This window comes from Equus quagga, chromosome 22, assembly GCF_021613505.1.
Source record: "Equus quagga isolate Etosha38 chromosome 22, UCLA_HA_Equagga_1.0, whole genome shotgun sequence".
Lineage (NCBI taxonomy): Eukaryota > Metazoa > Chordata > Mammalia > Perissodactyla > Equidae > Equus > Equus quagga.
In genome coordinates, this window is record NC_060288.1 from 38,035,515 (window position 1) to 38,048,328 (window position 12,814).

Consider the following 12,814-nt stretch of genomic DNA (forward strand, 5'->3'; position numbering starts at 1 on the left):
AGCCCCCACTCACACTGGTGGCCCCGACACGTCACGCAGACACCAGCTGTCATCATCAGCAAGGAGGTTTCCTCCATGCTACTCCCTGAGGCGGGGCCTGCACAGCTGGGCTGGGCTCTGGAACGTGGCTGCAGCCCCGTGAGGACAACCACCTTCCCCACAGTGTCCGCAGTGAGCCAGGCTCTTCCTCAGGCTGCCGGGGAGACGGCCTGCTCAGAGGTCCTAAAAAACATGTAGGACATACAAGATTATGAAAAGTTTCAACAAGATTGAGAGTAAAAAATTTAAAGATGCTCATCTGATCAGGAAATAAGAAGAACCAGATTAATACTTTTGTGGTTAATCTGTTTCTTTTCCCACATAGAAATACTTTGTTCGTGGATATTTGCATCAAAAATATAAATCCCAAACGAGTGGCTCCTGGCTCTCTGTGCGGTTTATGCTGTTGCTTGGGGAAAGTGTAGGCACGGATCGCTCAGAACGTAGCTGTGCCACAGCCATCCGTGTCTCACTGGAACCGTCCCTCATGGCCACCTGTGCTGAGTCTGAGGACGTTCTCGTGGTCAGCCTGGCAAGGACCCGCCCTGGGGAGCCTCTGCTGGATACCACCAGGCGTGTGGCTGCATTTCGTGTCCTGGGCGTCTTTCCAGTGAGATGGAAGTGCAACCCTTGTTTAAGAAATGTTCTCTGGTTTGGTAGGAAACTGGGCAACGTAATGGAAAAAGGAAATGGGCACGTCTGAGTGAACAGCAGCTCAGTAGCTGTGAATAGATGAGCTCCATGGCTTTGGGTGGTGCGCACCTGAGAAAGTCTCTGTAAATTAAGTTGGAAACACAGCTTCACAGTCATATTTAAATTTCCTTCTTCTGAGTTATGATTGCCCTGCATCTGGCCCAAGAGGATTTTTTTTAAACTCCAATCTCCAAGGAAACTTTCTTCCTTTGTCTCATGTGGAAGTTTCTCGTAAACGTCTTTTTCCTCAGTTGCGAGTCTGAGTGACTGACAGCAGGGCTCTCACTGCTGTCGTCAGTGTGTTTACAGGGTGTGTGTTAAACAAGACAGAGTTGGAGTGTGTTATTTTTCTACGTGAGCTCACATGTGAGATGTTTTGTAAATACGTCATTTTCCAGAAGCATGAGAAACGTTGCCTCTGTAACTTTAATATCCAGGAGTGGGAAGAACCCCATGTGGAAACTGAAACTGGAGACAGCAGAGCTCACCCTTGGCAGTTTCCTCCTGTGCCCCAGGCGGCCGTGCTCAGCACCTGGGCCGCTGCGCAGTCGTCCACTGCTGCTCCGTGAGTCCAGGGACCCTGGAAGAGCCACTCCCCATGCTCTGCTGCCCTGGTTGGCTCGCGTGTTCTGGAACTTGGTGTGAGGGGGATCACACGGGTTGTACTCTTGGGGGCGCGGTCTGGATTCTTTCCCTCCGTCACTATTTTGCCATTCATGTTGTCGTGTGTGTTGAGTCATTTCCTCTTTATTGTGCGTAGAATTCCATAGCTGTTTGCCCACCTGTGGACAGACAGTTCACCTACAAAATCTTGTGGGTTTTCTGTATTTACAGTAATGCCATCTGTGGTTAATGGCAGTTTCTCTCTTTATTTCTTTCTCTTTCTCACCCTCCTGCCCTTCTGCTGTCCCCAGGAGGAAGGTGACCAGCGGTGATGACAGCAGTGGCTCTCTCTTTCCCAGTCTCAGTGTTTCACCGTTAGCTGTGTGTCCACCGTGGGGTCTGGGAGCCGTGCTGTATCAGATTTAGAATTTTCCTTTACATTCCAGCTTGCTACAAGTTTTTATCATGTGTTGGTGTTAAGACTGATCAGATCCTTTGTGCTGCTGGAAGCTGTTTTGTGTAGAACTTCACGTTGCTGTGTGAGAGGGTGGCGGCCGCCTTCCTGGGCCTAGTGCACTCGTGGGAGCTGGAGGGAAGGTTACGTTGCCTAACAGGCGAGCTGTCACTGTCCCCGTCCTGCTGTGCGCCGGACACGTTTGTGTGCATGGGGGTTAGTTTTGTGCTTAGATGTTTAATAGGGGTCCCAGGTGAATCCAAGAGGCTTGAAGTTCTTTCGTGGATCATTTTTAAGTAAAGATGCTGTTTTTGACTAGAGATAGGACTATTAGGATTTTCTGTGACCTCACAGGTCCACTGGGAAGTGGCGCTCGTCTCAGAACTCCCCACGTCATGCAGATGGATGGTCGATTTGTTTGCACGGCGGTGTCCACGGTGTCCTTTGCTCGCTTTGACACCTGCAGGCTGCATGCCGACCCACACTCTCACCCCTCCCGTCTCCTCTCAGCCGGCGTCACGCTGTCTGTCCGTCTGCTACCTTCAGAGTGTCTATGCTGGTTGATCTCTCTCGTGTGTTGTTTTCTCTCTTTATTTTCTGCTCTTATGTTTGTTATTTCTTTCCTTCTGCTTTCACTGGGTTTAATTTGCAGCTGTTTTTCTAGCTTCCATCGCTGATTTTCAGCCTGATTATATTTTTCTTTCCTGATTATATTTAAGATTATAACTTTCCCATTAAGTAGAAGTTAGGGGCATCCCATAAGTGTTGAGATGTCATAATTTCATCAAGTTTGAAATAATAAGTTTTCCTCATTATGAAAGCAGTATCTCTCAGTGCCTTAAAGTTAGAAATCAGAAAAGTACAGTAAAAAATACGTGCCTTTACTTACCACCCGATGGTGAGCACAGCCACACCTGGCACTGGACTCCCAGTGTCTTAGTTTTAAAAGTACACATGCATATTTCCATGAAAAAGTAGATATGCTTATCATGTTACTGCCTTTTTTGCCACTACCCTTTCTTAAACTACTACTTTATAATCTTTAAAACAGCAGATCGATGGTGTCGTCGTTCTCAGCAGGCAGCAGTTTGTACTGTAGCCTCACCTCCTACAAAGAGAAATAAACCAGAGTGTAAAGCAGGCATTCGGCCAGGCTGGAAGGGCCCCCGGAGAAGGAGGATGTTCGCAAAGACCTAGAGAGTAAGTGAGCGAGCGCTCAGTGGACAGAAAGGACATGCCCGGGGCTCGGCCACCTTGGTTCCAGGTCGGTTTACTTTGGGTTGATACAACACCTCATGGATTAATAAACGCAAGCATGTATTTTTTGAATAGATAACAATGAGGAGAAATTTACTTTTTTCCTCTTTTAACTGAACTTGAGAAATAAAAAAAAATTCCATAAGTAGTGGTCATTTTTCAAACATTCATATTTTACAGGAGCAGCTCAAAGGTCGGCTGCTGAGAGGTGCTTGTGAGTAGGCTTCTGTGTGTCAGCTGTGCTTAGCAGGGTCTGATACCGATGAGCACTTGCTGACGAAATGGAAAAGGCCTGTACTCAGTAATCCCCTGGAGATGAGGGAGAGAGAAGTACACTGGTTGTGGGACTAGATGGGATCTTACCTCATGATTTGGGGAGTAGTTTTGGCTTCACACCAAGTTCAAAGCAGCACCAGGTTTCATAGATGGCGTTGTCGAGAGAAAAATGAGAATTCTTATTCAAAAATTAGTCGTGAAATGTTTTCACCATTTCCAGAATGCAGCATCTAACTGGACAATGACACAAAGTTGGTGGGGTGGGGACAGTGGATGTCAGCTGCAGGGATGAGGTTTAATGCTTGTTCAAGACCTGTGTACTTTCAGAGGGAAGGAGCGTGGTGACTGCTGGATCTGTCCGTGGGAATCTGGCTGCATAAGCAGACTCCTGTGTCCAGGACAGGGAGGAGCGAGCCGTTACTGGAGAGCACCAAGGGCGCCGTGACCAGCAGGGCCCATGTCTTGCACACGCGGTCATGTAGCTGCCTGCAGCTCGGTGCTGGGCAGCGCTGTGGAGAATCAGGTGAAATGTGAAGGTTGCCTTGAAGAATGCAGCATGGGGTGAACTAGACGCCTTCTGTCTGATTTCAGAGGCAGAATAAAGCCCTCGAATAGAAATCTTAAGGGAAGAGATTGTTACTTAGCATAATAACGTCCTGCCTTTATACAGCGTTTCACAAATTTCATGCACATTAATTTCTCACAATAATCTGTGATGGGTGGTGGTATGCAGCTCAGAAACGTCTAACAGGAGCTTCCTAAAAGTGAGGACTGTTGAAAATGAAACCACTGTGCAGTTGGAAGGCCAGTGTTGTCGTCGGGTCTGTTCAAGCAGAGCCTGGAGGGCCGTGTGTCACAGTGACATGGAAGGGGTAGTGCCGACCAGACTGTGTGCTCAGGGTGTGCAGACAAGCTTTGGATGTTGTGCAGGATTTCTACAGTCGTGATTTTCTCTCGTCTCCATATCCACGCTCTTCTGCCAACCCTTCCTGATGCCACTCACTCACTGAGACCCTTGTCGTGCGAGGAGTGACCATAAGGCTTTTCTACCTAGAAAGGCTGTTGTTAACCACTTACCAACACACCATTGGCCTTCTTCATTTATATTCCAACCTCTGCTAACCAGGAGCCCAAGCTTGGTCTTCATTTCAAAATGTGAGGTATTGCTGACTCAGATGAGCAAGTGATCACTATTTATGTTTTATTCTCACACATGTAGCTTTTAGAAGGTACTAAAGTAAAATTTTAAAAAACATAAGAATTCATGTTTTTTTCTCCAAGGCCAAAGGAATGAAATTTTACTCCTACTAAAATTGCAACAAATCCTATATCCTTAAAAAAACAGTATAGGGGCCAGCCCCATGGCACAGCGGAAGTGCGCGCGTTCCACTTTGGCGGCCCCCGGTTCGCCAGTTCGGGTCCCAGGTGCAGACATGGCACCGCTTGTCAAGCCATGCTGTGGTAGGCGTCCCACATATAAAGTAGAGGAAGATGGGCACGGATGTTAGCTCTGGGCCAGTCTCCCTCAGCAAAAAGAGGAAGGTTGGCAGCAGTTAGCTCAGGGCTAATCTTCCTCAAAAAAAACATAGCATAAATCATGACTGTGACAACGGTGAATGGGTATATATCTGTGCATGCCTTTTTTGGAAGAACAAGTAAGCTGTTAATTTATTGTGCTAAGTCCCAGGATCCTTGATAGTATAATTACTTGAGATAAGGTTGAGAATCACTGAAGTAAATATTTTAAATTCTTTTTCTACTAAAATTACAAGATCCTAATGGAAAACTTACTTAGCCTAATATGTTTGTTATGATTCCATTATACAGAAAATTGTTGTATTTGAATTTTTCTTATAGATCAGGATCCTCAGGATCAACAAAAGAGAAGAAGAATTAGAAAACATAAATCCAAGAAAAAATTTAAAAACCCCAGTAACATTCATGTAGAACAAGTGGAATTAGAGAAACAGCAGAGTCTTTTACAAGAAAAATTGCAGCCACGGCTTGCAGATGGCCCTACAATAAGCAAAAATAAAAAAAGGAAACTGAAAAAGAAGCGGCAGATTAGAAGGAAGAAGGCAGCTGGCTCCCCAACACAAGCCCCTGGCCTCAGCTTCATGTACCAGCCGGAGGAGAGCGGCAGTGAGCGGGAGCACGGGAGGGAGTCCGATGCAGAGGAAGTCCCAGCCGCCAGCGAGGAGGGTGCTACAGATGACAACGAGGAAGATGTCAGAGATGCCAGAGGGGAAGGTGTTAACAGTACCAATGAAAAGGCAGATAGTATCCTAAACTTTTTGAAGTCAACACAAGAAATTTATGTTTATGATGGTATGTTTTTTCCTGTTTTTCTTTTGAATAATGGCATTCATTTAGAAAATATAATGAAACGTTTAGATGTTTAAAGTACAAAACATATTAAAATATTCAGTATTCAAAATAAATCATTAGTTTTGAGGCAAAAATCAGAATATTTAAATTCTTCCCACCAAAGATCTGGAGGTCTTTGTTCACAGCAGACCAGGAGAAACCTCACAGCCGCGTAGGGTGGTGACTCCAGGTGTGGTTGGTCTCCATCCCTATGCCTCTAAAACCCAGCTTTGGAGTAAGTTGGTCTTCTCAGCTGTATTTCCAAAGAAACGGTAAATCCAGATTGGAGCTCTGATGAACTCATGTTTGTTTCATCAGAGAAGTACGGCTCTCTCCTTTAGAACACACTTTACTTTCCCGCGTGTAACTTACTGATTTAAGGCTTTTCAGAGAGCATCTCTGAGCTGTTATTTGTATTGATACAGGAGATGAGAAATAAAAGCAGATCACTCCCATGGATGACAGTTTGTCACACGTGGGGCTTTCCTAGCTGCCGAACTGAGGCTCAGGAAGGAGCAGGAGCCGACTCGGGGACACGTGGCTTCGCCAGGCCCCAGACCCTCAGAATAAGCGGTTTTGCTGTAGTGGTGCCGTCTTGAGAGTAGGGGAGTGTCCTGGGTTTAGCGTACCAGGTTACAGCGAGACATCTGGCAGTGTTCTCATGAACAAGTTTGAAAAATATCAGCTCTGTGATATTTGGGAGGCAAGGAACTGATTTAAACAATGATGCGAAGATGCCCTTAGTAACAGATTGATTTTAACCCAGAAGATGGTCACAGGTGACTCTCACCCTTTCCTCTTAGTGAGTTTACCAGCACTTTGTATTAACAAATTGGAACATACTTCACGGACATTGGGATGACTCTGGTGGGAAGACAGCGAGTACACTGCAGAACAGGGTGGGTTCAGGCAGACCTCAATGGCTTGTCCATCGTGTGTGTGACAGAGGAGCTGTGGCAGAAAGCCCCTCTTGCCAAGGAACTAGAAAAGCCAGATTAAATGTATACAGATATCTGCTGAAGGATCTAAGAGCAACTGAGGAAGAGCTCCTAAGAGGACAAATCCCAGAGGAGGTGAGACCCAGGAGGAGATGAGCCTCCTTTCCCTCCCGGCTGCCTGCCGATTCCAGGCGTGGGGTGTTGGCTGAGGGCCCAGCTGAGCACGAGGAAGCAGACAGACCACAGAGCTCTGTGGTGTCTCAGGTCTAGAGAGAGAGCTGCCGAGCCGGAGGCTAGGACCAAACCCTCTTCCCCTGAAAACCCTTGCCTCCTCTCCACTGTGGGAGGCAAGTTGGAAAGCGTGCAGAGTGCTTCAGAATGCACGGTGGACTTCCTGGCAGGCTGTCCTGAGGTGCTGAGCCGACCAGGACTGCCAGCCCCCAAGTGCAGCACAGGGAGCCCCGTGCTCAGAGCAAGGGTGGGCCAGGCGTAGATGACCCCGTGCCAGACACGCGGCCCACCCTGAGGTCAGCTCAGGCCCTGAGCGGATCCTGCTGACCGCCCTCTCTACCTGCTAGCAGGGACACCAGGATACCACTCTGGAAGAAAGTACAGTTAGCAAGACTGCTACAAATTTTCATATTCAATAAAACTACCAGGCTTGCCAGGAGACAGCACATAGGGCCAGAACCGTGAGAAACAGCAGTAGGAAGACACCGCAGTGTGGGAGATACCACTGTCGTCAGACAAGGAGCTAAATAGTGGGATTAGGATGTTCAAAACATAGGGAGAAAATGGAGGAACAAGATGGAAAATTGGAGAATTTCACCAGGTGATTTGAATCTATTAAGATAACCAAATGGAAATTCTAGACCTGAGAAATACAGTAACTGAAAAGAAGAACTCAAAGGTGAGTTTAAATGGCAGATTAGATTCAGCACAGAAGAGGATTAGTAACTGGGAAGCAGCCAAGGAGAATCCAGGGTGAAGGAGGGAGAGAGGAGGGAACAGAGACGAGCACAGCAGACCCGCGGCCCAGGGGTCAGGAGGGCAGGGGTGACATCTAAGGAGGTCACAGTTGGGAGTTTTCAAAGTTAAGAAGGCCATGAAGTCGCAGATTCAAACAGTTCTGTGAGCACCAAGCAGGACTCATGCAAAAAACTCCACACCCAAAGTAAAGCACATGTGGTCAGATGGCTGAAAACAGTGACGAGGAGAAGAGATGAGGAGAAGCCAGGGCCTTGCTTTCTTAGTCTCCGGATGTGCCTGGACGCCCAGCGCGCGTGCTCTGGTTGTCTGTCGACGTGGGAGCTCTGTGAGCGCGGCCCCGCGTCCTGTCGGTCCCCCTGCCGTTCTTAACCGCTGAGCACCCTGTGGGGAAGCTGCTTTGCCAGGTCAAGTGCACGTGCACGGACGCAGGTTCCCACTTGGCCTGCTGTCTGCTTTTCAGAGTCCTCCTCTGCTTCTCTCTCCTGGTGGCTTTTCATACCCCAACATCCCATTCGTAGAAACGTATATTTGAGGCCTTCCTTAGGAGAGGAGAGCTCTTCTTCAGTTTACCAGAATAAGAGTAAAGATCCGATTCTAATGACCCTGCCTTTGTTTAGGTCTCTCCGAGGATGCGGACCCGGCTGTCTTTATGGAAACCACTGAGGAGCTACTTAAACGTCTTGAAACTCATAGCATGTCTCCCTCGGATGTGTTCCTTCTGGATCACATGAAAACGCTGTTACTTTCGCGAGATACTGAAAGATTGAAGAGCGCCGTGGACCTGTTCCCAGAACATTGCGTGATGCCGCCCGGTATGTAGAGTTATTCTTTCTGCTGCCTGAGATGCTCCTGTCTAGGTTTGCCTCTGAAAACTGACATGCCCCTAACAGTCAGGAGTCAGAAAATGTAAGGATCACGTACAGCTGAAGAATAGAGTCCCACAGAGGAGTGTGCCACCTGTCTCTCTGCTGCCATAAAAATCATTCCCATGACCCGTGCAGAAATGCATGTGCACTCTAGCTTTCAGACTGCTAAGCTATCTGCAGCTCTTAGGGCCAATGTTCATTAAGTAGAAGTAAGAGAATTCGTTTCTTCTCCCTTCTCCTCTGCTGGGCCGGTAGAAGGTACACGTTTTGTCCTCAGATACTGTGCGGGCCTTACTGAACACCTGCCGTCAGAACGAGGGTTCAGTTACAAGATGGCATTCTTTGTCTCCTTCCTCGGTCTTCATCGGGCGCCCCTTCCGTGCACACTGCAGCGTGCAGGAGCTGACTGTGCTCATGTCTTCCTGCGCTGCGGTGGTGCCTTCTCGCCGGTAGCTTGGAGTGGGTTGCGGGGCTATGTCGGCCCCAGAAGTGTGCAGCCCTGGGGCCAGCACTCAGGGCTGTCTGGAGAAGCCCTGCGTCTGCACCCCACTGTGCAGAGCTCCACGCTGCCCAGGACAGGCGCCTGGCAGGTTTCAGCTGAGTGACGGAATGGAAGCAATTCTGCAGGCTACTTTGAGGGCTTCTCAAAATAAGTGTAAGGCATGCTTTCCATCCTAGAAACCTGTAGCATAGCTGAAGAGTCAAAAGGCAGACATCGCACCCAGGTGAATAATAGCAGAGCTGCTCTAGTCAGCCCAGAGCATTGGCAGGTGAAGGCAGGAGTGGTGAGCACTGTGACTCCTAACTGACGAGGTCTCTGGGGGCCAGAGGAGCTGCCCCACAGGATGTTAATTAGCTTGTTTGTTAGGAGATTGCTGTCCACATCCACCTTGCCAGGCTCTGTTCTCAGCTCTGGGGTTTCCTGCGAAGGAAGCAGGCAAAAACCCTGCCCTTTGGTACCTTCATCCTGGGGGACAGAAAGTGAGCATGAAGAATCCGCGCGGCGTGCATTTGGCAGAGAGAAGCCTGTGGAGAAGAAAGCAAGCAGAGCAGCGTCTCTGTGCTGACTGCAGCCGCTCTCAGACAGGTGCCGCTGTGTGTTGAGGGTAGCCAGGGGGTGTGACCAAGCTGGGCGATGGCCGAGGGCAGAGGCTGGGGTGGGAGAGGGGCCAGCCCTGAGGGTGTGGTGGCTGCAGCTGTTACTCTGAAGGAAAGGGGACTGCTGGAGGCTCCAACCACAGGACCGCCTGCTCCAGCCAACTCTCTGCCCTCGCCTCCAGACTGGAGTGAGCTCTGGGCACAGAGAGCAGCCCCTGCCCCAGGCGTGGTCAGGTGGCATGGGTGTGGTCAGGTGTGGCAGGTGTGTGCAAGTGTGGTCAGGTGCATGGGTATGGTCACGTCTGTGCAGGTGTGGTCAGGTGTGTGCAGGTGTGGCCAGGTGTACATGGGTGTGGTCAGGTGGCACAGAGGTAGCATCAACAGGGTCTGCTGACTGCCGACCAGAACTGGGACGGGAGGGAGGCGATGCGTCTCTGGCCTGAGTCCTGGAGAATCAGGCAGCCCTCAGGAGGCAGGAAAGCCTGTGGGAGGATTCACCACTAGCTGGTGTGGCATGGGCTGAACTGCTGGTGCTCACTGGACATCCGGGTGGAGGGACTGAAGGTGGGGCAGTTGGCTGGCCCGCCCCCTTCCCAGAGCAGAGTGAGGCAGGGCAGAGGCTGTGTCCAGGTGGGGTCGGGAGGGAGTGGAGGGCAGACGCAGGGCGGGTGCAGAGACTGCCATCCGGAGGAGGTGGGAGGTGGGCCCACCGAGGGGAGCCAGCCTGAGGCCCTGCTTCTGACCGGGAGGAGCGGCGTGCATGGCTGCTGCTGGGACGAGCCGCAGAGGACGAGGTGGCCGCCGGAACGGCTCTGCCGGAGGAGGGGAGCCTGCCCCAGGGTGACTCCTCCGCTGGTCCCGGCTGCTCGCTCTCGGTCGCTTGCAGGCTGTGTTAAGGGTTTAGCAAATTCAGATTTCCACAATAATGTTTCATCTCAAATTGCAAAAAGCCAGTTTTATTAAGTTAAACAATATGACGTTTCTATGAGAGATGAAAATAAGTCATTCAGAAGATTCCGCATTTCTGCAGTGCTCCTCACGGCAGACTTTGCTCCTGCCGCTCCGACCACACCAGGAATTCGGGCGCGAGCGGCTGAGCAGAAACGCTCCTCGGGTTCCTGTGTAGCAGCGGCTGGACCAGCCTGTCTACAAGTGCTGACTGTGCGCAGTTGGCACAGACGACTTTTCCTTATGTCCAGGTGTTTTATAAAAGGAAATTTTACAAGTGGCGAAGCTTAGTTTTCAAATATCGGGTGTGTCCGATGCCAGTGGCACCTTTTGAGACGTTTCTTTTTCGTAAAAGCAGCTCCGGAGTCCGCTCAGGGCGAGTGCGTGGGGACAGTGCGGGCGGAGCGGTGCGTGATGTTCGCTGGCCGCGCCTCTCCCCGCGGCTCCTCATCCCGGATGATGCGCTGGCTGGATACGGAAGCCCCTTCTCCGGTGCGCGCACGTGTTTCACAGTGTTGGGTGAAAGTGGGGCGCAGGAGACCTCGCTGCCTCACCCCACGTGGCACGTTTCACCGCGTGCGGACACACGCACGTTGTCACAAAGAAGAGCTGCCGTTTCTCGAATTTCTTCACTCTGCGCGCACCGCGAAAGGTGCCGTAGGAGCTGGTGCCCTTTACGCCCTGCAGGTGAGCGAGGTTTCACCAGCCTCCTGTCGAGGAAACGGGAGGAAACGGGGCTTGCGGAGGCAGGTGGCCGCCGCGGAACACAGGGCTGTGGGAGGGCCTAGCCGTGGCCTCCGCGTGCAGGCGGCGTCCCCAGCCCCGCGTCCCGTCCGGCTCGGGCGTCCGCAGCAGGAGGGCGCCGGGCCCGGGGTCTGCGCAGGCTCGGCGGTCAGCGCTCGGCCAGCGCCTTAGGAGCGGCCGTCCCTGCGGGCGCAGCGGAAACACAGCCCCGGCGCCCGGGGTCCGCGCAGGCCCTGAAGCCTGGTCCACAGGAGGATCTTGACTCGGCTGAACGTGTCCCCTGAAGGAGTGGAACGGGGTGTGGTGCCAGACACGCTGCCCACGTGGCGAGTGGCCAGTGCCTCCGTGCTCCTGGCCGCGACTTGCTCTCACAGCGTTTGATGCTGTGCGGTGCGCGCATCGGCTCACTTAGAATCTGCCCGAGTCCTGCTGGTTCCTTCACCGAGACGTGATCCTCTTCCCTTTCCATCTCGATTTGTACGTGGTCTCCTTCAGCTCCAGGTTGAACCTCTGTTACTGTGTTGTGGTGTCACATCTAGCAGAACCTGTGAGCCTGGAGGGCTCCTACCCAAGCAAAATAGAAATATTCAGAATTTATCCGTTCTTTTTTGCCGTATTTCTTATATAATGTATGATTCACAAGTGTATTTCACTATCAACATAATTTTTATACAAAAGTTGCATATTTTTAGATTATTTCATAGTTTACTTTGGGCCCAAAGCAAATATCTACAAAATAATAATTCATAATTTTTCTTTGTGGGATTTTGTTTTGTTTTTGCTTTGCAGACCATGCCAGCGTCATCTCAGCTTTCTTTAATTACTGGATCACACACATCCTTCCTGAGAAAAACAGTGAATAGAATCAGTACATCTATTTAAGAAGAGCTAATGTTTAGCACAAAAATATAAAAGACAAATTGAAATAGGCTGAGACTTGATTCCTACGTACAAAGAAGTTGGGATTCCCAACATTTCCTCTGTGACCCAAACCCTGGGGACTTGGAAGACATTTCTGCCATGTTATTTATTTGTGTATTTGTGTATAATGGGAAGATATCATCTGACTATAAAAGAGACATTACTGCATAGTGATTCTGTTTTTCTGATTCCTATAAAAATTGATAATGGACATCCTGTTAAACTGAATAAACTGTGCAGTTTGAAGCTGTTATATATTTTTATAAAGTTTTAAATCACCTTGTATCTGAAAGTCTCTGTTTAAAGAAAGCTTTATGGGTATTAGAATGTTCTGGCCGAAGTAGTTTAATTCTAGTTGAATTTGTTGTTTTCTTCCTTTTCCCTCTTCTCTACTTTGAGAGTAGCGTCAGGAACGCTGTTTGTGCTGTTCAGTCTTCCTCTTGTCGTGGAGACAGTCACCAGTTTCCAGGGTTATGAGTTTTAAGAGCACCGTCGATTCTAGGAGGGCACTGGCTCTATCCAGGGACATATTTTCTTATCGTGGTGAAGCACGTGTAACGTGACGTTTACCCCTTCACTGTTTCTGAGTGTGCAGTTGAGTGGCACTAAGTCCATTCACA

General features: G+C 49.8%; 1 protein-coding gene across 9 annotated transcripts in view; it reads left to right on the top strand.

Annotated features, from left to right (window-relative positions):
* The window catches only part of ERICH1 (glutamate rich 1), a 132,269-nt gene that overhangs the window by 52,485 nt on the left and 66,970 nt on the right, over nt 1-12,814 (top strand). For 7 of the 9 annotated variants that reach the window (XR_006886649.1, XR_006886651.1, XR_006886652.1 and 4 more), the window contains exons 5-6: nt 5,180-5,650; nt 8,235-8,429. Coding sequence is in view for 3 of the 9 variants with exons in the window: in XM_046648544.1 (XP_046504500.1) it covers nt 5,180-5,650; nt 8,235-8,429 (666 nt within the window). In the remaining 6 variants the exon portion in view is untranslated. Of the gene's footprint in view, nt 1-5,179; nt 5,651-8,234; nt 8,430-12,062; nt 12,369-12,814 lie in introns of those variants that run through there. The other 2 variants (XM_046648545.1, XM_046648542.1) reach the window with 1 other exon arrangement.